We start from the raw sequence: 24,823 nt of genomic DNA on the forward strand, positions 1-24,823 counted from the left end.
AACACTGACTTTTCTGTTTATATCATGGCACAACTGCCTAGGGGCAGTATTGAACTCATCACATACCAAAAGGGGGGCAGTATTGTATTAAAAATGATTTTGGAAACTTTACTTAAAATACCATGATTGTTCTCAAACAACCTCTGACCTGAAACTTGAAGAAAATCATACATATATTAAAGGTTCTATTTTCTGACAACATATGTCAGACTTCTTGTCTCTACCTATAATATATTGCTTTACGTAATGCTGCATACACACGAGCAGACTTTCCGCCAACAAAACTGTTGATTTTTTTTCCCGAAGGATGTTGGCTCAAACTTGTCTTGCATACACACGGTCACACAAATGTTGGCCCAAAATTCCGAATGTGAGATTGCAGTGACATACAAGATGTACGACGAGCCGAGAAAAGGGAAGTTCAATAGCCAGTGCGGCTGCTGAGCATGCATGAACTTTTGTGCGCCGGACTTGTGTACACACAATCAGAATTTCCGACAACAAAGTGAAGTTGGTGGAAAATTTGAGAACCTGCTCTCAAACATTTATGGGTGGAAATTCCGACAGGAAATGCTTGATGGAGCATACACATGGTCGGACTTTCCGACAACAAGCTCACACGGAAAGTCCAACCGTGTGTACGCGGCATTGGTCTAACCAACGCAATTAGATTTTGCTCCAGATACCTTGGTAGTGAGGTAATTGGCCTCTCAGAATACAATGATTATTTTACATGTAATTTCACTTATTCATAATTTTTCATATTAATAATATAGATACTAATATATTTCAATAAGTACAATTAAGCAATATGTAATGAATATACCGTAAGTTGAATGTTATAAAAATACATAAACCAAAATATGTGAAATATTCATTTAAGTTTGCATATAATTGCTCCATACAATGTAATAATAATGTAATATAATAATACAATAGATATTATTGCTAAGATAATTACTTGCGATTAAAAATACTTGATCGGGGGCATGGTCTGAACGGGCATGTGAGCGTTTGCACAGGACGGAGTGCCCACTATAGATCCTGCACAAATCCTCTTCCCGGCACCAATCCACACCAACACTGACCCAGATCGCTAGCTGTACCTCCCGAGTGGGGCCACAGGAGAAACCTCAGCACTTTCTGGTACCCATGATGAAAAGGCGAAAAAAGATACCGTGGCAGCCATGGACGCCCAAGATCGGCGCTGGCACCCCTCAGCCTCAAAGAACGGCACGAGGAGTCAACAAGGCACAGGAGACACGCGGTAAGTCCCACAAAACACAGAAACAGCTGGGGAAGGAGCAGCCTAGAGACATGCTCTATTACACGCAAAAACTACAAGGGACAAGCTGCTCACTTCCCCCACCAGCACAGACCCCTGCACATGAGCCTGACAGACCGCATGGCACCTCTGCACTAAATGATACATTGCCCCTCACCCCTGTATAATTTGTTTTGCCGTCCGTCTTTTTTCATCTCAGTTGCTGTTATCTCCTTCCGTTTGCAAGTAGGAGACGTTTGTAAGTTGGATGTTTGGATGTTTGAAAGTAGGGGCCTGCCCTATATGCTCTGCAGAAATGGTGGAACAAGGTGTTGGTGTTGCTGCAACATTGTAAGCCCTCGATGTGAACGATTATATCAAGAATTGTAATTACATGCCATTGTTGAACAGTGGTAGAAAAATTGACCTTTGGTGGTTGTGGTGCTGGTGCCACAACACTATAAGTCCTCACAGTTACTCTGGGTGGGCACAGGAACGGGCCCTCCTGTGAACTATTATATCAAGAATTGTAATTACATGCCCCTGTTAAACAGGGGCTGAAAAATTGGGCTGCTGGCACTGGTGCTGGTGCCATGACACTGCAACTTCTCCCATATACTCTAGTTGTGGTGCAGGAATGAGCCCTGCTGCAAAGCATTGCATCAAAAATTGTAATTGAATGAATGAATGAATGAAATACTTGTATAGCGCACAATGCGAACTGAATCGCCTTTAGGGACAGAAAAATTGGGCCTTAGGCACTGGTGCTGGTGCCACGACACTGCAACCTCTCCCATATACTCTACTTAAGGTGCAGGAATGAGCCCTGCTGCAAAGCATTGCATCAAAAATTGTAATTAAACGCCCCTGTTAAACAGGGGCAGAAAAATTGGGCCTTAGGCACTGGTGCTGGTGCCACGACACTGCAACCTCTCCCATATACTCTACTTAAGGTGCAGGAATGAGCCCTGCTGCAAAGCATTGCATCAAAAATTGTAATTAAACGCCCCTGTTAAACAGGGGCTGAAAAATTGGTCTGGTGGCATCACCCAGAAGCAAAAATGTTCTTCCAACATATCAGCAGAGGAGGAAGAGGATAGACAATCAACATAACAGGACAGTCACTCAGCATCAGCATAGGCAGTCTTGAAGGGATGTGATATTTAAAAAAAAAATATTCGGTTACATCAGCTTCAGGTGCTTGATAGCTGTGGGTGATCCAAGACTGATTCATCTTGATGAAGGTCAGCCGATCAAATGAGTCGGTGGACAGACGCACCCTGTGATAACAAAGCCACCAGCAGCACTGAAGGTGGGTTCTGAAAGAACGCTGGATGCAGGACAGGCCAGTAGCTCAATTGCATACTGTGGAAGCTCTGGCCAGTAATCCATCCTCAAGACCCAGTAAGCCAGAGGATTTTCGGTGGGAAAGGTGTCCAAGTCTGACCTTGCCCCTAGGTATTCCTGCACCATGTAAATCAGACGCTGGCGATGGTTGCTGGAACCTTTCATACCTTGGGGCTGCGGACTAAAAAATTATCTGAACGCATCGGTCAGACGGCCACCTTCTCCACTGCTCCTTCTGACCGATGCCTCAGCAACACGTTGTCCAGGACCAGGAGTTTGTAACCTCCCAGTCTCTGGGAACGCGTTGCACAGACCTTTCTGCAAGGCCTCCCGGAGGTGTCTCATCCTCTGCTCCCTCTGCGACGGCAAGATAAGGTCGGCAACATTACCGTTGTACCGTGTATCAAGGAGAGTGGCCAGCCAGTAATGGTCCCTCTCCTTGATCCGAAGAATACGAGGATCCTTCCGCAGGCTTTGCAGGATCAGGGAGGCCATGCAGCGTAGGTTAGCTGAGGTATTTGGTCTGGAGTCCTCTGGGTCACTAAGGACAACATGATCCGCAGCTACCTCCTCCCAGCCACGTACAAGTCCACGGGTTTCTTGGGACTGTAAATCATCCCTACAAGACTGCTGGTGCTGCTGATGCTGAGTGCCAGCCTCCACCTCCATGCTGACACAATCATCCTCCTCCTCCTCCTCCTCATCCTCTTCCTGTGTGATGGATGGCACAGCGGGAACACTTTCTGGATAAAGGGGGCCTTGAGAGGCAAGGAAGTCCTCCTCTTCCTGCCTCTGTTCTGCCTCAAGTGCCCTGTCCATTATTCCACGCAGTGCATGCTCCAAGAGGTGGACAAGAGGTACAGTGTCACTGATACATGCACTGTCACTGCTCACCATCCTTGTGGCCTCCTCAAGTGGTGACAGGACAGTGCATGCATCCCTGATCATGCCCCACTGGCGTGGTGAGAAAAAACCGAGCTCCCCTGAACCACCCTGTCCTGGTGCCGTAGTCGCACAGGTACTCATTGATGGCCCTCTTCTGCGTGTGCAGCCGCTGCAGCATGGCCAACGTTGAGTTCCACCTGGTGGGCATGTCACACATAAGGCGGTTCTTGGGCAGGTTCAACTCCTTTTGGAGCTCAGCCAGCCGAGCACAGGCATTAAATGATCGGCGTACCACCAGGTTAAGCACGTGAGCCACACAGGGCACATGGGTCAGTTGTCCCTGTCGGAGGGCGGAGAGGAGGTTGGTGCCATTGTCGCAAACCCCCATTCCTGGCTTAAGCTGGTGTGGTGTCAACCACCTCTCGGCCTGCCCCTGCAGAGCTGACAAAACATCTGCCCCAGTGTGGCTCCTGTCCCCCAAACAAACCAGCGCAAGCACGGCATGGCATTGTTTTGCCTGCGTACTTGCATAGCCCCTGGAACTCCCACGGAGCACCGCTGGTTCTGAGGACAGAGCACTGGAAGAGGCCATGGAGGAAGAAGAAGAGGAGGGGGTGGAGGAGAGAGGTGTGTCACAACCAATAGTAGCATTTTGGAGGCGTGGTGGCGGAACAACCTCCAACACTACTGCACCTTGTCCTGCATCCTTCCCAGCTGCCAGAAGAGTGACCCAATGGGCCGTGAAAGATAGGTAACATCCCAGTCCATGCCTGCTGGACCATGAGTCAGCGGTAATATGCACCTTACCACTGACCGCCCTGTCCAGCGAGGCAAGGACATTGCCTTCCACATGTCGGTAGAGAGCCGGAATCGCCTTCCGTGAGAAAAAGAGGCGTTTGGGGACCTGCCACTGAGGAACCGCACGTTGTACAAACTCACGGAAGGGGGCCGGGTCTACGAACTGAAAAGGCAGCAGTTGAAGTGCTAGCAATTTAGCCAAGCTAGCATTCAACCGCTGGGCATGTGGATGGCTGGGAGTGAACTTCTTTTCTTTCAGCAGCTGGGGCAGGGACATTTGCCTGCTATAATCGGACAGGGGTGTACTGCTAGCAGAGTGCCCGGAAAGGCACTTGGCTGTGACACACCTAATTCTACACCTTCATTACTCTCAGAGCAGGTTTCAGAGAGGACTGAATGTCTAGTGGGGTTGGAGATCCCAGCTTATGAGGAGCAAGGAGAGGTCCGCTTTGTTCTTTGGTGTGGGTCATTGAGGTACGCTTGCCAACAAGCTGCATGGCAGGTCAACATATGTCTGGTCAAGCATGTGGTGCCCAAGCGGCTGATGTTTTGGCCACGCGAGATACGCTTGAGACATATGTTGCAAATAGCAGCGGTGCGATCTGATACACTCGTCCCAAAAAAGGCCCACACCAAAGAACTTTTAGAATAACGCGCAGAGGCAGCGCCCTGCACAGGCGGAGCTCTGCAGTGTGATTCAGTCGGTGTGCTGCCCCTAAGCTGGCCCCCGGAGGGCATCCTGCCTCGTTGGACATGTGCCTCCTCCTTCTCTCTCCTACCAGGCACCCACATGGAGTCAGTGCCCTCATCCTCCCCTCCCTCTTCATGGCTGGAGCAAACCTGGCAGTATGCTGCAGCTTGTGGAACATGACTGCCAGATTGCTGTCCTTCTTGAGCATCCCCTCTCTCTGCGCTCACGCTACTGCCTTCCTCTAGCTGAGTATCATCATCAGAGCCTACAAAACACTGGGCATCCTCCTGGAGCATGTACCCAACACTGTGCTCAAAGAGTTCAGGAGACTCCTCAGGAGGACGTGGTGGGTCTAGGGAAGGAGTCACTGATGATGACATTGAGAGGAGGAAAGACGATGCGTTGGCAGCTGCTTTGCTAGTACCCTGAGCCTGGGTGAGAGAGGATGAGGAGCATGAAGAGGGCTTGGTCATCCACTCTACCAAGTCTTCGGCATGTTGCGGCTCAACATGTTCAGCTGCCGAAAAGAAGGACAAGCGTGTCCCATGGCCACGTGCTGATGATGATGATGCACCGCGTCCAGGACCAGCACTGTTGTCTCTAGACACAGAGCCTGCTTGCCCTCTTTTATCGGCTCACGCCTGTCTGCCTCTCCTTGTTGGCCTTCCAGACATGGTAATGGCCTGAAGGGAGATGGGAAAACCAGCAATTGGGTAGTGTATATTGTGCTGGAGGCACACACAACACCCACTAACTCCTGCAGATGGCAGATGGCTCAAATAGAGAAGAGCTATGTAGGTGGATATAACGGTGTATACTGCGGTCAGGGCACGCAGACAGCACACACAATCTCCTACAACTGACGGCACGCTCTATTTAAAAAGAGCAATATAGCTAGCTATATAGGTGAATATAACGGTGTATACTGCGGTCAGGGCACGCACAATCTCCTACAACTGACTGCAAGCTCTATTTAAAAAGAGCAATATAGCTAGCTATATAGGTGTATAAAACAGTGTATACTGCGGTCAGGGCATGCAGACAGCACGCACAATCTCCTACAACTGACTGCAAGCTCTATTTGAAAAGAGCAAGATAACTAGCTATATAGGTGGATATAACGGTGTATACTGTGGTCAGTGCACACAGACAGCACGCACAATCTCCTACATCTGACTGCAAGCTCTATTAAAAAAGAGAAATATAGCTAGCTATATAGGTGGATATAATGGTGTATACTGCGGTCAGGGCACGCAGACAACAACCACTACAGAAGAGCAAGAACGAGAAATCGGGCGATAACGAATGGTGTATACTGTGTTGAAGGTACACAGAACACCCACTAACTCCTACAGACGCCAACACACTACACAAGGCTGCCGCGCTGGCGGCCTTATATAGTGTGGGGCGTGTACTACACAGCCTGAGCTATGATTGGCCACAGGCATCCTGCCTGTGGCCAATCATTGCTCTCCTCGCTGCCGGTGCTGTGATTGGCCAAGCATGCAGGGTCACAGTGCATTCTTGGCCAATCATGAGCCAGCAATGCACTGCGATGGCGCAGTGCATTGTGGGCCATGAGCGCCACACGAATTTGGCGCGAACGGCCCATAATGTGCGGTATTCGCCGAACGGAATAACAGCCGATGTTCGAGACGAACGTATGTTCGACTCGAACATGAAGCTCATCCCTACTTACAAGTAGTCATTATAGAGCCCATCCTAAATTGATGGAAGGACCCCGAGGAACCTTTATGGTGGCACTAGAGGTGTTATTTACCTAATGGTCTATATTTCTATCCCCTCTCGGTGGGAGTGGAGATGACCCCATCTATAAGGATATTACAGTACATACACACACAGCACAAGGCCGTGTTCACACTACGAGACGTTTCTAGGGGGCTGCAGTTCCTCTGAGCTCCACAAGGTGGTGATCTCACTTCTACCCAGACAGGAAGTCTCTATGGTAGACAGGAAGTGATGTCAGGTACAGACAGGAAGTTCCGGGTGAGAGGTGAGTCAGACCGAAGCAGAGAGAAGACATTGCTGGAGCTGGAAGCTGAGGAGTTAATAAGATATTATTTAATCATTGCTCTCATCGCTGATCTCACTTTTACCCAGACAGGAAGTCTCTATGGAAGACAGAAAGTGATGTCAGGTACAAAAATGAAGCACCGTAATAGTAGGGAAGACGTCATTTAAACTGGCAGCAGAGGAGGTAATAAGATATTTGATCATAGATCTTATCATTGTCTATTAATTGGAACCAAATTTCTCTGTCCCGTGTTGCCCTTTCAATATACTTGTTTATCTACGCAAGGTGTTTTTGTCGCTGTCGGTCTGTCATCGGATTTTAGATCATTTGACGTATTGAACTGAAATACTAAAATATAAGAAAAAAAGTTTAACCAAACGTCAAACCCAAATAAAAGTTTTCCCTGTAAAAGGTAAATTCTCACCTCTCTGAATGAAGCTCCAATGTCATCTGAAGTCTTCTTCAGAAACCGACACGACCGGGGAGTGCCGATGTCCTGGTCCTCAACAGTGCTCTGCGATTCCTTCTCGCTGGTGTTCATGTCACTACAGGACATGGTAGGGGGACAGAGTCGTGGGGTTGAGGTCATCGGGCTTGGAAACCACAGGGAGGGCACCAGAACATCAACACTCTGGGAAGAGTTGGTTTCTGAGGAACACGTCATCCAGCATTTGGTCTTCATCAGAGTGGATACAAGGACAGCAAAAAAAAAAAAAAAAAGAGCACACTGGCCTCCAGAAACATGTCTAGGAACCATGCCCACCACAGATTGTCCCCCAGGCAGGGCTTTTTCTGTCATAGAATAGGTGTAGGTACTCCCTATTCCGAGTCATTCCCTTGACCTACTCCTTGAATGCAAAACCAAGTATCATGTTGTGGTGCTAAGCAATTTGTTAATGAAAACATGGAAAGCAGTAAAATAGATCCCCTGCAGCCAGCAACAAGAGAACCCCCCCTTGCAAAAATAGACCTCCACCAGTAACAACTGATCTGCCATCATCCGAAGACCCCTTCCTCAACAGTAGATCCCTCCCAGCAATGATTGCCCTCCCCCCAGTAACATAAGCCCCCCCCAGAAAAAAATCCACCACCAGCAACAATGGGCCCCCTGAAACAATAGACCCCCACCCCCTGAACCAATAGACCTCCACCAGTAACAATTGATCTGCCATCATCCGAAGACCCTTCCCTCAACCGTAGATTTCTCCTACCAATGATTGCCCCCCCCCCCCCGAAAAAAATACCCCACCAGCAACAAATGACCCCCTGAAACAATAGATTGCCCCCCTTCCCCCAGCGACAATATATTCCAGCAACAATAATTCTCCCAGCAGCCAGCATCAGGAAACCCTTCTTTCCAGAGTAGATCCCTTCCAGCAACAAAATCCCCCCCACCAGTGACAAAAGACCCCCGGTAATAATAGACCCCTCCCAGCAATGATTTCGCCCTCAGCAACATAAGATCCCCCCCCAGCAGCAAAATCCCCTACCAGCAACAATAGATGAACAATTATTGGTTGTTATGATTATTATACAAGCATATGTGTCACAATGAATGTTGTATTATATATTCAGAGTGCAAACATCATGGATAATAATATTGATATTAATGAAGAGGAAGATGAGGAGGATGGTGTGGTGGAGGAACCTTCATATGGACACCAGGATATTACCGAGACACCTAATAACAGAAACCCACCAGAGAGATGCTCCAGTCCTCCTCTGTATTCCCGGGATTCCACACAGGAAGGTCACACCATCCCCCACCATCATCAGGTAGATGAGGAACAATCACTGATAGTATCATTAGGATCTGTACATTATCTGCATTGTTACCATTGATGTGATTATTTTATTATATGTTTAGAGTGGAAACCTGATAGATTCTAAAATTGATGCTCAAGAAGAGTTTAAAATGGCGGATGAGCAGTATAGGGCGATGAAGGAGTTTTTTGAAGGAAACGCGGATCTGTATAAGGATTTCATGATGGGGCCACATAATACCAGAAACCCACCAGAGAGATGCTCCAGTCCTCCTCTGTATTCCCGGGATTCCACACAGGAAGATCACACCATCCCCCACCATCATCAGGTAGATGAGGAACAATCACTGATAGTATCATTAGGATCTGTACATTATCTGCATTGTTACCATTGATGTCATTTTTATTATATATTCAGAGTGGAAACCTGAGAGATCCTACATTTGAGTTTAACAGAGAGATAAAAGAGGAGGGTGATGAGGATGGGGTGATGGAGGAGTCACAGTTTCCAATTGGACACGAAGACCTGCAACAGGACACCATGGTGGAGTCATTCAGCCACAGAGACCCAACAGAGAGTCCAAGACATTCCACACAGGAAAATCACAACTACGCAAGACTTTATCAGGTAGATGATGAATGATATTTTGGTAGTTATGATTTATACACAAGCATGTTTCCTTGTAGAAGATTCTAGACCACTGTGTGCTTGACAATATCATCTGAGTCTATTGAACACATATACTGTATGTGGAGAAAAGATGAAAGTGCTAAATAGTTTACATTTCAGGATATACAGAGATATATGCCATTTTCATCATTAATGCAAAGAAGCTGGTTAACATATGACACACCCCTCATTAATATCAGCCAAACCCACTTATCTCACCCTCTGGATCTCCAAAACGCTACATTTCCAGAATACAGTCTCATTATTCAGACATACCAGGCTCACTTGGAGCAAGATGGGCGAAGGGTTTAGCCGAACAACCAAGCTTTCCGGGATCTCCAAAACTCTACATTTCCAGAATACACTCTCGTTATTCAAACATACCAGGCTCACTTTCAGCAAGATGGGGATGGGCGAAGGGTTTAGCCCGGGCATGAGTTCGGGCCGAACATTGGCAGGTCGCCAAACCACCGAGTTATCGGGGATTTCATCCAGCCGAATGACCACAGTGCACTGCGCCGACGCGCAGTGCATTGAAAGCCCTGATTGGCTGAAGCAATGAAAGCTTTGCCCAATCCCAAATTAAACTTTTTCTCTGTTAAGGTAAATTCTTATCTCTATAAACAGAGCTCTGATGTCTGCTGAGGTCTTCTTCATTCGACAAGACCGGGGAGTGCCGATCTCCTCCTGTTTCTTCTACAGAGCTCTGTGGTTCCTCGTTGATCTCTGGCATGATATAGGGACAGAGTAGTGGAGTTGAGATCAATGATTGGTATAGGGACAGGTTAGTAGGGGTGTTGAATATAACGTTCAGGTCCCATAGACTTCATTGGGGTTCATTATTCGGTTCCGAACTTTCGCAATGTTCGAAAGTTCTGTTGCAAACCGAACAGGGGGTCTGTTAGGGTTAATTCTGCTTAGACCTGGACAATCAGTGGGAAATTCTCTCAGAGCTCTGGGAAACATTCAAATCAACACGATGAACACAAGATTATAGTTTCAATGAATGTATCTTTTATACCGGATATGGACAAAGAATATTGCACAAAGAAAAGGAGGGAGGGAGGACAGAGTTCATCACATGAGACATAAATCCTATATAAACATATGACATCTCAGACATTGCTTGAACTAGTCATTATAGCTGACACTTGATTTTGTCTAAATACATAATTCCAAAACTGGTTCTTTCGGGACCCACTTAACCCGTGACCATCGAGACAAACAAGACCCTAAAAACAAAAGATATTTGTCTGTCAGCAATTTATAGAACGTCTCAGTCTTGTTAACTCTTTCTCACCCTTCAGGGGTCATTCGGCCCATCCCTAGAGCAAGATAACTTGGAGTCTCTCATACTGGTTCACACATAACCAACTATACATTTCACACATCCACATATTCTTCTTTACTGACTCCAAAGTTGGAGAAGCTGAGGGCAACAAGACCATGACCACCTGTTGGGTTCCCCTATTCTGTATTCAGAGAGGAAACCTTGGAAAATAAAATATTGTTGTTAAAGAAGAGTATAAAGAGGAGGATGAGGAGTATGGTGTGATGAAGGAGCTTTCTGAACGACACAGGGATCTATTGAGGACGTTCTAATGGAGCCACCTAAAAACTGAAACCCACCAGAGGGATGTCCTCGTCATTTGTATTTCCGGGATGCCACACAGGAATATCACACCGTCCCTCACCATCATCAGGTAGATTGAATTGAAGGTCTGGAACATGTCCTCAATACATTTTCTTCCTCTCGTGTAGTTCTACAGTTCCACCAGTTTTGGTGGGTTTCATATTCTCTTGCTGGTTGAGGCTTGGTGTTCTTTCAGGTGGAGTCACCCCCCTTGGCAGTGATCTCTTCTGTCCAGGTCTGAGCGTCAGGTTGATTCTCTGTGGCCTTCCATTGGTCATTGGCAGCTTCCCCTGTTTTGTAGGGCGCTTTGTCCTATCTGGTTCAGATTTGGGGGTTATTCTTTCTGATGCCGCATACACACGATCGGAATTCCGGCCAGAAAAAGACAGATGAGAGCTTTTCATCAGAAAATGCGGCCGTGTGTACACTCCATTGGAATTTAGCTGTCCGATTTTCCTTCTGCCAGCCAAAAATTGATAGCATATTCTCAATTTTCCTGATGTATCGGTAATTCCGATCGTGTGTATGGAATTCTGACACGCCAAAAATCACGCATGCTCAGATTCAACTATGAGACAGAAGCTATTGGCTATTGAAATTCCTTTTTCTAGTCACGTCACCACGTTATAAATGATCGGAATTTGATGTAACCGTGTGTAGGCAAGACAGCTTGAGCCGAATTCCGTCAGAATTCCGTCAGGAAAACCATCAGAGCTTTTTCCGACGAGAATTCCGATCGTGTGTACGCGGCATGAGAGTTTTCAGTCTCTTTTGAACCTACCACTGGCTGTTGTCCACCCCCTTAGTTGCCTTTGTTGGACTGCTTTTGGATGTTCCGATTGTATCAGAATTCCCGTGTCCCTCAAGGGACATGAAAGAGAAAATATTTGTTTTCTACTTCCTATAACATCTGGTTCTTGGCGTCCATTGAGGGACAGAGGTCCCAAAGCTTTGTGTTTATTTTGCTCTCGCTTTTCCACAAAACGAATGGACACTGAATAGAAAGGGGGGCTCCCTATACATTTTTATGTTTGCAGGTGTCTCAACCTCCAGTAGGCAGCAGTAAAAACCTGACTGTGTTCCAATACAAAAAAATATGCAAAACCTTCTATTTTCTGCTATTCTGTTGGTTTAGGGTGAAGATCTGATGAACATGAAAGTTGAGGGTGAAGTAGAAGAGACGTATGTGAGGGATGATCAGCAATATACGGAGGAGGCTGGAATGACGAGGACATTCATAGAGGAGGACACTCCTACAGAGATCAGCACAGGTGACCCATCATATATTCTTCTCTTATCTCTGCTCTGTTACTGCACACTGAGTAACATCTCACCAGAAGCCTAGGCCTATGGTCACAAGGCCAATATGTATTCTGCTATATATTTTTGGTAAAAAACAATTCCCAATTAGTGATGGACGAACTTCCGACGGGACGTTTCGCGAACGCGAAACGCGAACGGACACAAACGTTCGCGAAAACGACCGTTCGCCGCGGGCTCCATTGACTTCAATGGGAGGCGAATTTCGCAAACCTTTAGGTCGAATTTGCGGCCACGGGGTAATTATTAGGGGGTAGCACGTAGTCCCACCACCTGGACAATAGCATAATACATGTATGAGGTGAATTTGGGATCGATAACTACAAGCATTTTTTTTTTATTTGGGAAATTGTTCTGACAATTCAGGACTATGGAGCTAATGAAGGCAATGGAGGAGAGGGAAGGTCAGGGACCAGGGTAGGCAAACAAGAGGGTGCAGGAGATACAGAGCACTGACAGCAGCACCGTAATACAGAGCACTGACATCAGCACCGTGACATACAGCGCTGACAGCAGCTCCGTGACATACAGCGCTGACAGCAGCTCCGTGACATACAGCGCTGACAGCAGCTCCGTGACATACAGCGCTGACAGCAGCTCCGTGACATACAGCGCTGACAGCAGCTCCGTGACATACAGCGCTGACAGCAGCACCGTGACATACAGCGCTGACAGCAGCTCCGTGACATACAGCGCTGACAGCAGCTCCGTGACATACAGCGCTGACAGCAGCTCCGTGACATACAGCACTGACAGCAGCTCCGTGACATACAGCGCTGACAGCAGCTCCGTGACATACAGCGCTGACAGCAGCACCGTGACATACAGCGCTGACAGCAGCTCCGTGACATACAGCGCTGACAGCAGCTCCGTGACATACAGCGCTGACAGCAGCTCCGTGACATACAGCGCTGACAGCAGCTCCGTGACATACAGCGCTGACAGCAGCTCCGTGACATACAGCGCTGACAGCAGCTCCGTGACATACAGCGCTGACAGCAGCTCCGTGACATACAGCGCTGACAGCAGCTCCGTGACATACAGCACTGACAGCAGCTCCGTGACATACAGCGCTGACAGCAGCTCCGTGACATACAGCGCTGACAGCAGCACCGTAAGCAGCCCCAGGAGGAAGTCAGCACAGCACAGGGATGGTGTGATCCCCTCATAATAAGAACCCCCAGGAGGAAGTCAGCACAGCACAGGGATGGTGGGAGCCCCTCATAATAAGAACACCCAGGAGGAAGTCAGCACAGCACAGGGATGGTGGGAACCCCTCATAATAAGCAGCCCCAGTAGAAATATGACACCGCTCAACCTCTTCAAAGAGGAGGGTAGGGGCATATAGTACGGTGTGCTTTTTTGGGTCAGGGAAGTGAGCCAAATGAATTAAGAAGGTCTGTGTGCTTGATTCCAAAAATTGTTTATAGACATATACATGGTCTACTGATCACATGTGTTGAATTCCTCCGAGATCCATGCCTCATTCATTTTTAGAAATGTGAGGTAGTTAACACTGTGGTGAGCTAGGCGAGTACGCTTATCGGTCACAATCCCCCCTGCTGCGCTGAACGTCCTTTCGGACAGGACACTGGATGAGGGGCAAGCCAACAGTTCGATTGCAAATTGGGCAAGCTCTGGCCAGAGGTCAAGCCTGCCCACCCAGTAGTCTAGGGGTTCATCACTCCTCAGAGCGTCCACATCGGCCGTTAACCCAATGTAGTCGGACACCTGACGGTCTAGGCGTTCCCTGATGCTGGATCCGGATGACACCTGTCGATGGGTCGGCTGAAAGAATGACCTCATATCCGAAGTCACCAACACATCTTCAAACCGGCCTCTTCTTGCAGGCGCTGTTGGATTGGTACCCGCAAATCCTTCTCTGGGAGTGGGAATTGCTCCTCTGCCAGCGCACGCAAAAGCAGAATGCAGCATTTCTCGAAGCAAGGCCTGGAAGTGCTGCATTCTGACAGCCCTCTGCGACGGCGGTAACATTTCCGCCATTTTGTGTTTGTACCGGGGGTCTAAGTACGTTGCCACCCAGTACTGGTCCTTGACCCTCATGCTTTTTATACGGGGGTCCCTATTAAAACACTGGAGCATGAAGGCCCCCATTTGCACTAAAGTGGAAGCGGTGTGGTGGCCTGGCTCCTGCTCATCATCCAGGATAATGTCGTCCTCTTCATTCTCCTCTCCCCATCCTCGCACAACAGGGATCCCAGAAAGGTTTAAAGCATGCTCTTCTTGCTCCTGCTCATCCGCCCCGGCACCATCCTCCTCTGACTCCTCATCAGACTCCTGTTGTTGACTTGTCTCAGATAGAGTAGCCCCCCCTGGGAATTCATCCAGCATTGCGACTTCCTCATCTTCCCGCTCCTGCTCCTCCACAGCCTGATCAATGACACGACGCAATGCACGCTCCAGAAAGAAGGCATAAGGTACCATGTCACTGATGGCGCCATGGCTGCGACTGACCAGTTTGGTGATCTCCTCAAATGGCCGCAGAAGTCTGCATGTGTCGCGCATGAGCAGCCACTGGCGCGGTGAAAAAAAACCCAGCTCCCCAGAACCGTTTCTTTCGCAGAGTTCATACAGGTAGACGTTAACTGCACGTTTCTGCTGGAGCAGCCTATCAAGCATATAGAAGGTTGAGTTCCATCGCGTCGGGCAATCGCAAATAAGACGTCTGACCGGCAGATGGTGTCGCCGCTGAATGTCAGCAAGGCGAGCCATGGCCGTGTAAGATCTTCTGAAATGGGCCGAGATTTTCCTTGCCTGCCGCAAGATGTCCTGGACCCCAGGGTATTTGACAAGGAATCGCTGCACGACCAAGTTTAAGACGTGTGCCATGCACGGCACGTGCGTGATTTTGCCCTGTTTCAATGCGCTAAGCAGATTGGCACCGTTGTCACACACCACTTTACCAACTGTCAAATTGAGCGGTGTTAGCCACTCATCTGCCTGTGAACGCAAAGCTGAAAGGAGTGCCGGGCCAGTGTGGCTCTTTGCTTCCAGGCACAACAGACGCAGCACGGCATGGCAACGTCTCACCTGGCATGTGGAATAGGTTCTGGGGAGCTTGGGCGGTGCAGTGGAAGAGACGCTAGCAGCGGAAAAGGAGGAGGCAGCTGAGGAGGAGAGGGAGGAGGATGGAGTAGGAGGAGGAGAAGAAGAGTCAGGCCTGCATGCAATCCGTGGCGGTAAAACCAAATCTACACGGGTGCCACGGGTTACATGCTTGACGGCCGTCAGAAGGTTCACCCAGTGGGCAGTAAAACTGATATACCTTCCCTGCCCGTGTTTGCTAGACCACGTGTCTGTGGTCAGATGTATCTTGGCACCGACACTGTGTGCCAGAGATACATTCACTTGCCGCTGAACATGGCCATATAGCTCTGGGATGCCCTTCTCTGAGAAATACTTCCTTCCTGGGACCTTCCATTGTGGTGTTCCAATGGCCACAAATTTGCGAAAGGCCTCCGAGTCCACCAGTTTATATGGCAGTAGTTGGCGGGCTATGAGTTCTGACAAGCCAGCCGCCAACCGTTGGGCAAGAGGGTTATCCGGCGTCATCATTTTTTTACGCTCAAACATTAGGCCCACGGAAGCCTGCCTTTTTGCAGAAAAATGTGAGCTTGGCGTGATGGAAGGTGGAGTGGAGGACAATTGTGAGGAGAGAGGAGAAGGAGAAGTAGAAGACGAGGCTGGACGGTGAGAGCCTGCAGTGTGGCTTTGTGTGTTCCGTTGCTCCCACTGGGCTCGGTGATGGCTGCTCATGTGCCTTCTTAAGGCGGTCGTCCCTAGGTGAGTATTGGGCTTACCGCGACTAACGCGTTGACTGCAAAGATTGCAGATGGCAACGCTATTGTCAGCAGCGGACACGTTAAAAAAAGCCCACACTGCGGAGCCATGTGCCGGTGTCCTGGGAGCGCCAGATGTGACCGTACATGGTCGATGACTCGCTCCTGATACATTTGCAGTCTGCTTTGTCCCTGCTGTGCAATGTAAGTCATTGCTGCTTCTCCTCCCTATCTGCTGGTCCATATCTCCCTCTGAACTCCCCTCCTCTTCCTCTCTTGTGGGCACCCACGTGACATCACTAGACACGTCATCATCAACGTCACCTTCCCCACCGCTATAAGTAGAGTAGGCAGCAACACCGGGGACCAACCTCCTCCTTGGGCTGATCTGGGTACTGGCGTCAGACTGCTGAGTAGCGCTTGTTGCTACCTCCTCTTCCTGATCCAATACCAAGAGTGGCTGCGCATCAGAAATGTCCTCTTGATATGGATCGGAAAATAATTCCAGTGACTCAAGCGGAAGGTATGTGGTGGTGGTGGTGGTGGTCGTGTTGTTGGTGGTAGTGTCTTTGGGGGTGCACATAGCAGAGAGTGAAGAAGAGGGTGCAGATCGAGAGGATGAGGAGGGTGCAGAAGAGTAAGGCTGAGCGAGCCACTCAACCAAGTCTGGTGCATCCTTTAAAGTAATTGAACGCACCTTCTGCAACTTCCCACTTTGGCTCAAGCCTGTTGCTCCTGCCCTACCCCTACCACCCCTGCGGAAGGGCCTGCCTCTTCCTCTGCATGTCATTTTTTAAATGACCCTGTGACAAAACTCTTAGTCCCTATACCGCTGAAGGACTGCTGCAGTATAGGTGAGCGGTCAGCAGTGGTGCACGTCAACCCTATCTATTGTGGACCGATAGCGGTCCTTACAGAACAGCAGACTGTACCGCACTCAAGCCTATGTACCGTAGCACCCTATACCAAGTTACCAGTCCTTATAAGAACTTTTGTGGACCAAGCAGGTTGTGTATTAGTGTTTAGCAGACTGTACGTCAGTCCCTATACCGCTGAAGGACTGCTGCAGTATAGGGCAGCGGTCAGCAGTGGTGCACGTCAACCCTATCTATTGTGGACCGATAGCGGTCCTTACAGAACAGCAGACTGTACCGCACTCAAGCCTATGTACCGTAGCACCCTATACCAAGTTACCAGTCCTTATAAGAACTTTTGTGGACCAAGCAGGTTGTGTATTAGTGTTTAGCAGACTGTACGTCAGTCCCTATACCGCTGAAGGACTGCTGCAGTATAGGGCAGCGGTCAGCAGTGGTGCACGTCAACCCTATCTATTGTGGACCGATAGCGGTCCTTACAGAACAGCAGACTGTACCGCACTCAAGCCTATGTACCGTAGCACCCTATACCAAGTTACCAGTCCTTATAAGAACTTTTGTGGAACAAGCAGGTTGTGTGTTAGTGATTAGCAGACTGTACGTCAGTCCCTATACCGCTGAAGGACTGCTGCAGTATAGGTGAGCGGTCAGCAGTGGTGCACGTCAACCCTATCTATTGTGGACCGATAGCGGTCCTTACAGAACAGCAGACTGTACCGCACTCAAGCCTATGTACCGTAGCACCCTATACCAAGTTACCAGTCCTTATAAGAACTTTTGTGGACCAAGCAGGTTGTGTATTAGTGTTTAGCAGACTGTACGTCAGTCCCTATACCGCTGAAGGACTGCTGCAGTATAGGGCAGCGGTCAGCAGTGGTGCACGTCAACCCTATCTATTGTGGACCGATAGCGGTCCTTACAGAACAGCAGACTGTACCGCACTCAAGCCTATGTACCGTAGCACCCTATACCAAGTTACCAGTCCTTATAAGAACTTTTGTGGACCAAGCAGGTTGTGTATTAGTGTTTAGCAGACTGTACGTCAGTCCCTATACCGCTGAAGGACTGCTGCAGTATAGGGCAGCGGTCAGCAGTGGTGCACGTCAACCCTATCTATTGTGGACCGATAGCGGTCCTTACAGAACAGCAGACTGTACCGCACTCAAGCCTATGTACCGTAGCACCCTATACCAAGTTACCAGTCCTTATAAGAACTTTTGTGGAACAAGCAGGTTGTGTGTTAGTGATTAGCAGACTGTACGTCAGTCCCTATACCGCTGAAGGACTGCTGCAGTATAGGGCAGCGGTCAGCAGTGGTGCACGTCAACCCTATCTATTGTGGACCGATAGCGGTCCTTACAGAACAGCAGACTGTACCGCACTCAAGCCTATGTACCGTAGCACCCTATACCAAGTTACCAGTCCTTATAAGAACTTTTGTGGAACAAGCAGGTTGTGTGTTAGTGATTAGCAGACTGTACGTCAGTCCCTATACCGCTGAAGGACTGCTGCAGTATAGGTGAGCGGTCAGCAGTGGTGCACGTCAACCCTATCTATTGTGGACCGATAGCGGTCCTTACAGAACAGCAGACTGTACCGCACTCAAGCCTATGTACCGTAGCACCCTATACCAAGTTACCAGTCCTTATAAGAACTTTTGTGGACCAAGCAGGTTGTGTATTAGTGTTTAGCAGACTGTACGTCAGTCCCTATACCGCTGAAGGACTGCTGCAGTATAGGGCAGCGGTCAGCAGTGGTGCACGTCAACCCTATCTATTGTGGACCGATAGCGGTCCTTACAGAACAGCAGACTGTACCGCACTCAAGCCTATGTACCGTAGCACCCTATACCAAGTTACCAGTCCTTATAAGAACTTTTGTGGTCCAAGCAGGTTGTGTATTAGTGTTTAGCAGACTGTACGTCAGTCCCTATACCGCTGAAGGACTGCTGCAGTATAGGGCAGCGGTCAGCAGTGGTGCACGTCAACCCTATCTATTGTGGACCGATAGCGGTCCTTACAGAACAGCAGACTGTACCGCACTCAAGCCTATGTACCGTAGCACCCTATACCAAGTTACCAGTCCTTATAAGAACTTTTGTGGACCAAGCAGGTTGTGTATTAGTGTTTAGCAGACTGTACGTCAGTCCCTATACCGCTGAAGGACTGCTGCAGTATAGGGCAGCGGTCAGCAGTGGTGCACGTCAACCCTATCTATTGTGGACCGATAGCGGTCCTTACAGAACAGCAGACTGTACCGCACTCAAGCCTATGTACCGTAGCACCCTATACCAAGTTACCAGTCCTTATAAGAACTTTTGTGGAACAAGCAGGTTGTGTGTTAGTGATTAGCAGACTGTACGTCAGTCCCTATACCGCTGAAGGACTGCTGCAGTATAGGTGAGCGGTCAGCAGTGGTGCACGTCAACCCTATCTATTGTGGACCGATAGCGGTCCTTACAGAACAGCAGACTGTACCGCACTCAAGCCTATGTACCGTAGCACCCTATACCAAGTTACCAGTCCTTATAAGAACTTTTGTGGACCAAGCAGGTTGTGTATTAGTGTTTAGCAGACTGTACGTCAGTCCCTATACCGCTGAAGGACTGCTGCAGTATAGGGCAGCGGTCAGCAGTGGTGCACGTCAACCCTATCTATTGTGGACCGATAGCGGTCCTTACAGAACAGCAGACTGTACCGCACTCAAGCCTATGTACCGTAGCACCCTATACCAAGTTACCAGTCCTTATAAGAACTTTTGTGGAACAAGCAGGTTGTGTGTTAGTGATTAGCAGACTGTACGTCAGTCCCTATACCAATGAAGGACTGCTGCAGTATAGGGCAGCGGTCAGCAGTAGTGCACGGCAACCCTATGTATTGTGGACCGATAGCGGTCCTTACAGAACAGCAGACTGTACTGCACTCAGGCCTATGTACCGTAGCACCCTATACCAAGTTACCAGTCCTTATAAAAACTTTTGTGGACCAAGCAGGTTGTGTGTTAGTGTTTAGCAGACTGTGCGTCAGTCCCTATACCGCTGAAGGACTGCTGCAGTATAGGGCAGCGGTCAGCAGTAGTGCACGGCAACCCTATGTATTGTGGACCGATAGCGGTCCTTACAGAACAGCAGACTGTAACGCACTCAGGCCTATGTACCGTAGCACCCTATACCAAGTTACCAGTCCTTATAAGAACTTTTGTGGACCAAGCAGGTTGTGTGTTAGTGATTAGCAGACTGTACGTCAGTCCCTATACCAATGAAGGACTGCTGCAGTATAGGGCAGCGGTCAGCAGTAGTGCACGGCAACCCTATGTATTGTGGACCGATAGCGGTCCTTACAGAACAGCAGACTGTAACGCACTCAGGCCTATGTACCGTAGCACCCTATACCAAGTTACCAGTCCTTATAAAAACTTTTGTGGACCAAGCAGGTTGTGTGTTAGTGTTTAGCAGACTGTGCGTCAGTCCCTATACCGCTGAAGGACTGCTGCAGTATAGGGCAGCGGTCAGCAGTGGTGCACGTCAACCCTATCTATTGTGGACCGATAGCGGTCCTTACAGAACAGCAGACTGTACCGCACTCAAGCCTATGTACCGTAGCACCCTATACCAAGTTACCAGTCCTTATAAGAACTTTTGTGGACCAAGCAGGTTGTGTATTAGTGTTTAGCAGACTGTACGTCAGTCCCTATACCGCTGAAGGACTGCTGCAGTATAGGGCAGCGGTCAGCAGTGGTGCACGTCAACCCTATCTATTGTGGACCGATAGCGGTCCTTACAGAACAGCAGACTGTACCGCACTCAAGCCTATGTACCGTAGCACCCTATACCAAGTTACCAGTCCTTATAAGAACTTTTGTGGAACAAGCAGGTTGTGTGTTAGTGATTAGCAGACTGTACGTCAGTCCCTATACCAATGAAGGACTGCTGCAGTATAGGGCAGCGGTCAGCAGTAGTGCACGGCAACCCTATGTATTGTGGACCGATAGCGGTCCTTACAGAACAGCAGACTGTAACGCACTCAGGCCTATGTACCGTAGCACCCTATACCAAGTTACCAGTCCTTATAAGAACTTTTGTGGACCAAGCAGGTTGTGTGTTAGTGATTAGCAGACTGTACGTCAGTCCCTATACCAATGAAGGACTGCTGCAGTATAGGGCAGCGGTCAGCAGTAGTGCACGGCAACCCTATGTATTGTGGACCGATAGCGGTCCTTACAGAACAGCAGACTGTACTGCACTCAGGCCTATGTACCGTAGCACCCTATACCAAGTTACCAGTCCTTATAAAAACTTTTGTGGACCAAGCAGGTTGTGTGTTAGTGTTTAGCAGACTGTGCGTCAGTCCCTATACCGCTGAAGGACTGCTGCAGTATAGGGCAGCGGTCAGCAGTAGTGCACGGCAACCCTATGTATTGTGGACCGATAGCGGTCCTTACAGAACAGCAGACTGTAACGCACTCAGGCCTATGTACCGTAGCACCCTATACCAAGTTACCAGTCCTTATAAGAACTTTTGTGGACCAAGCAGGTTGTGTGTTAGTGATTAGCAGACTGTACGTCAGTCCCTATACCAATGAAGGACTGCTGCAGTATAGGGCAGCGGTCAGCAGTAGTGCACGGCAACCCTATGTATTGTGGACCGATAGCGGTCCTTACAGAACAGCAGACTGTAACGCACTCAGGCCTATGTACCGTAGCACCCTATACCAAGTTACCAGTCCTTATAAAAACTTTTGTGGACCAAGCAGGTTGTGTGTTAGTGTTTAGCAGACTGTGCGTCAGTCCCTATACCGCTGAAGGACTGCTGCAGTATAGGGCAGCGGTCAGCAGTAGTGCACGGCAACCCTATGTATTGTGGACCGATAGCGGTCCTTACAGAACAGCAGACTGTAACGCACTCAGGCCTATGTACCGTAGCACCCTATACCAAGTTACCAGTCCTTATAAGAACTTTTGTGGACCAAGCAGGTTGTGTGTTAGTGATTAGCAGACTGTACGTCAGTCCCTATACCAATGAAGGACTGCTGCAGTATAGGGCAGCGGTCAGCAGTAGTGCACGGCAACCCTATGTATTGTGGACCGATAGCGGTCCTTACAGAACAGCAGACTGTAACGCACTCAGGCCTATGTACCGTAGCACCCTATACCAAGTTACCAGTCCTTATAAGAACTTTTGTGGAACAAGCAGGTTGTGTGTTAGTGATTAGCAGACTGTACGTCAGTCCCTATACCAATGAAGGACTGCTGCAGTATAGGGCAGCGGTCAGCAGTAGTGCACGGCAACCCTATGTATTGTGGACCGATAGCGGTCCTTACAGAACAGCAGACTGTAACGCACTCAGGCCTATGTACCGTAGCACCCTATACCAAGTTACCAGTCCTTATAAGAACTTTTGTGGACCAAGCAGGTTGTGTGTTAGTGATTAGCAGACTGTACGTCAGTCCCTATACCAATGAAGGACTGCTGCAGTATAGGGCAGCGGTCAGCAGTAGTGCACGGCAACCCTATGTATTGTGGACCGATAGCGGTCCTTACAGAACAGCAGACTGTACTGCACTCAGGCCTATGTACCGTAGCACCCTATACCAAGTTACCAGTCCTTATAAAAACTTTTGTGGACCAAGCAGGTTGTGTGTTAGTGTTTAGCAGACTGTGCGTCAGTCCCTATACCGCTGAAGGACTGCTGCAGTATAGGGCAGCGGTCAGCAGTAGTGCACGGCAACCCTATGTATTGTGGACCGATAGCGGTCCTTACAGAACAGCAGACTGTAACGCACTCAGGCCTATGTACCGTAGCACCCTATACCAAGTTACCAGTCCTTATAAGAACTTTTGTGGACCAAGCAGGTTGTGTGTTAGTGATTAGCAGACTGTACGTCAGTCCCTATACCAATGAAGGACTGCTGCAGTATAGGGCAGCGGTCAGCAGTAGTGCACGGCAACCCTATGTATTGTGGACCGATAGCGGTCCTTACAGAACAGCAGACTGTACCGCACCCAAGCCTATGTACCGTAGCACCCTAGACAGACCAAGTTACCAGTCCTGATAAAGAGCTTTGTGGAACAAGTGAGTTGTGAATGATTAGCAGACTGCAGCAGAAGGGCAGCAGTCAAGTATAATATTCTTTCTATATTTGGAAGAAAGAATATTATACGTGTACAAGCCTATTACCGTACCACTGATACCAGTCCTGAAAAGAACCTTTGTGGAACTAATAGTAACAGCAAGTCTTTAAAATTATCCTCACTGCCTGACACACTGCTTCCTGCCTGTCCCTATACAAATTGGCAAAAAAGAGTAGGCTGGAACGATTAGCTGGAACAGCTCTTTTGTGGACCTGATAGTAACAGCTAATGATGATGATGATGATGATGATGAAGAAAGACTAATCTGGCTGAGCTGTCCCTAAAATAGCAGCATACAGCGCTCTGTCCCTTTATCTAAACTGACAAAAGAAACTCAGGCTGCTGACCTAACACCTATACCAGTCCTGAAAAGAACTTTTGTGTACCAAATAGCTAGCGTTTTCTCTGTCCCTACTCCACACAGGATCCTTTCCCTACAGTGACAGAAGAAAGAATGTAAAATGGCCACCGGATCGGGTGTATTTATAGGTTAGGGGGAATGTCCAAGTGTCCATGAGCTGTCATGTCTCAATTGGTTGTCCTGTAACACATGATAAACGTGTCACGAAAGGTTAAAGTTCTTGTATACATTAAACACGTAAGTCCGCCGGGGCGAACGACGGAAAAAGGCGTTCGAACCCGCGGACGGCGAAAGTCGGAAATTCGCCGCGAAACGACCGCCGGGCGAACCGTTCGGCCATCACTATTCCCAATAAGAGTATATTGATTGGTTTATGCAAACTTTACAGCGTCTACAAACTATCGGATATATTTATGGAATTTTTTAGCAGGACTGCAATATTGCGGCGTACACTCAGACATTTTTGACACTTGGTCAGAACCAGTGACACTAATATAGTGATCAGTGCTAAAAGCATACACTGTCGCTATACTAATGACACTGGCAAGTAAAGGGATTAAACACCAGGGTGATCAAAGGGTTAACTGTGTGCCTAGCCAGTGTTTTTGTGTACTGCGTGAGGTGCTTTCACTAGGGGAAGAGAATAAATTGCATGGACACAAAATCCATCCATTCCCCCCCCCCACTCCCCATCAGAATGACGAACTGCCTTGTTTACATAGACAGGTCTGCGCTCGGTGTTGTTTACCGACAATCAGCGGGTGCCAGAGGGCATTGAGTGCCCGCCACCTGCAGATTGGCTTCTGTTGTAAAGAAAAACAGCAGAAGCGAGGCATGCGCGCCCCCTGCAGGCGGAAGTGCAGGATTACATATATATGCATGAGCCTGCACAGAGCTGATGCCCTATAGCAGTAAAAGTGCTTTAAGGCAGTCGGAAAGTGGTTAACTAACCTGCTCATATCTATTGGTAATGGTTTTTATATTTTTTTTTCCAGAACACGCCGTGGAGAAAACTTCAAAGGATCGTCTCACTTTATCTCCAGGTTGGAAAATGGAAGATGATGACATCACAAGAGATTGTGCCGGAGAAAAGACAATGAGCTCAACTATGATTGGTGGACTTCACAGTGTGGATAGACCATGGAAACCCTCTGACGCTAAGCAACCTCGTACTGTGAGGGATGGGGCCGGAATTCAGGAGAAGACATTTCCCTGTCCTCAATGTGGGAAAAGTTTTTGCTCTGGTTTAG

At 48.6% G+C, this 24,823-nt stretch overlaps 2 protein-coding genes across 3 annotated transcripts in view; both read left to right on the forward strand.

Moving 5' to 3' along the window:
- LOC143956077 (uncharacterized) overlaps positions 1–24,823 on the forward strand; it is a 62,579-nt gene that overhangs the window by 34,780 nt on the left and 2,976 nt on the right. Inside the window, 1 exon segment of the mRNA XM_077466202.1 lies at positions 7,459–7,463. Coding sequence (XP_077322328.1) covers positions 7,459–7,463 — 5 coding nt within the window.
- LOC143955874 (uncharacterized) lies at positions 6,544–24,796 on the forward strand. 2 transcript variants are annotated; one of them, XM_077465994.1, is made up of 5 exons: positions 6,544–7,203; positions 8,596–8,796; positions 8,888–9,112; positions 9,202–9,411; positions 24,569–24,796. In XM_077465994.1, the coding sequence occupies exons 2-5, from the start codon at positions 8,608–8,610 to the stop codon at positions 24,671–24,673; spliced, it is 729 nt and encodes a 242-aa protein (XP_077322120.1). In that variant the 5' UTR covers positions 6,544–7,203; positions 8,596–8,607; the 3' UTR covers positions 24,674–24,796. The 2 variants fall into 2 exon arrangements, with proteins under 2 accessions (XP_077322120.1, XP_077322119.1); XM_077465993.1 differs by lacking the exon at positions 24,569–24,796 and adding an exon at positions 12,222–12,450 and having other exon boundaries at positions 6,746–7,203.

This window comes from Lithobates pipiens, unplaced genomic scaffold (assembly GCF_037356315.1).
Source record: "Lithobates pipiens isolate NorthernLeopardFrog02 unplaced genomic scaffold, aLitPip1_a1.2 Scaffold_35, whole genome shotgun sequence".
Classification (NCBI taxonomy): Eukaryota; Metazoa; Chordata; class Amphibia; order Anura; family Ranidae; genus Lithobates; species Lithobates pipiens.

What these genes read in the sequence shown, in the direction of transcription:
- LOC143955874 (XM_077465993.1), top strand. Translation starts at nt 8,608, where the DNA reads ATGGATAATAATATTGATATTAATGAAGAGGAAGATGAGGAGGATGGT. An exon ending in CCATCCCCCACCATCATCAG is followed by an intron (nt 8,797 to 8,887) that starts GTAGATGAGGAA and finishes TTATATGTTTAG; the next exon opens with AGTGGAAACCTGATAGATTC. An exon ending in CCATCCCCCACCATCATCAG is followed by an intron (nt 9,113 to 9,201) that starts GTAGATGAGGAA and finishes TTATATATTCAG; the next exon opens with AGTGGAAACCTGAGAGATCC.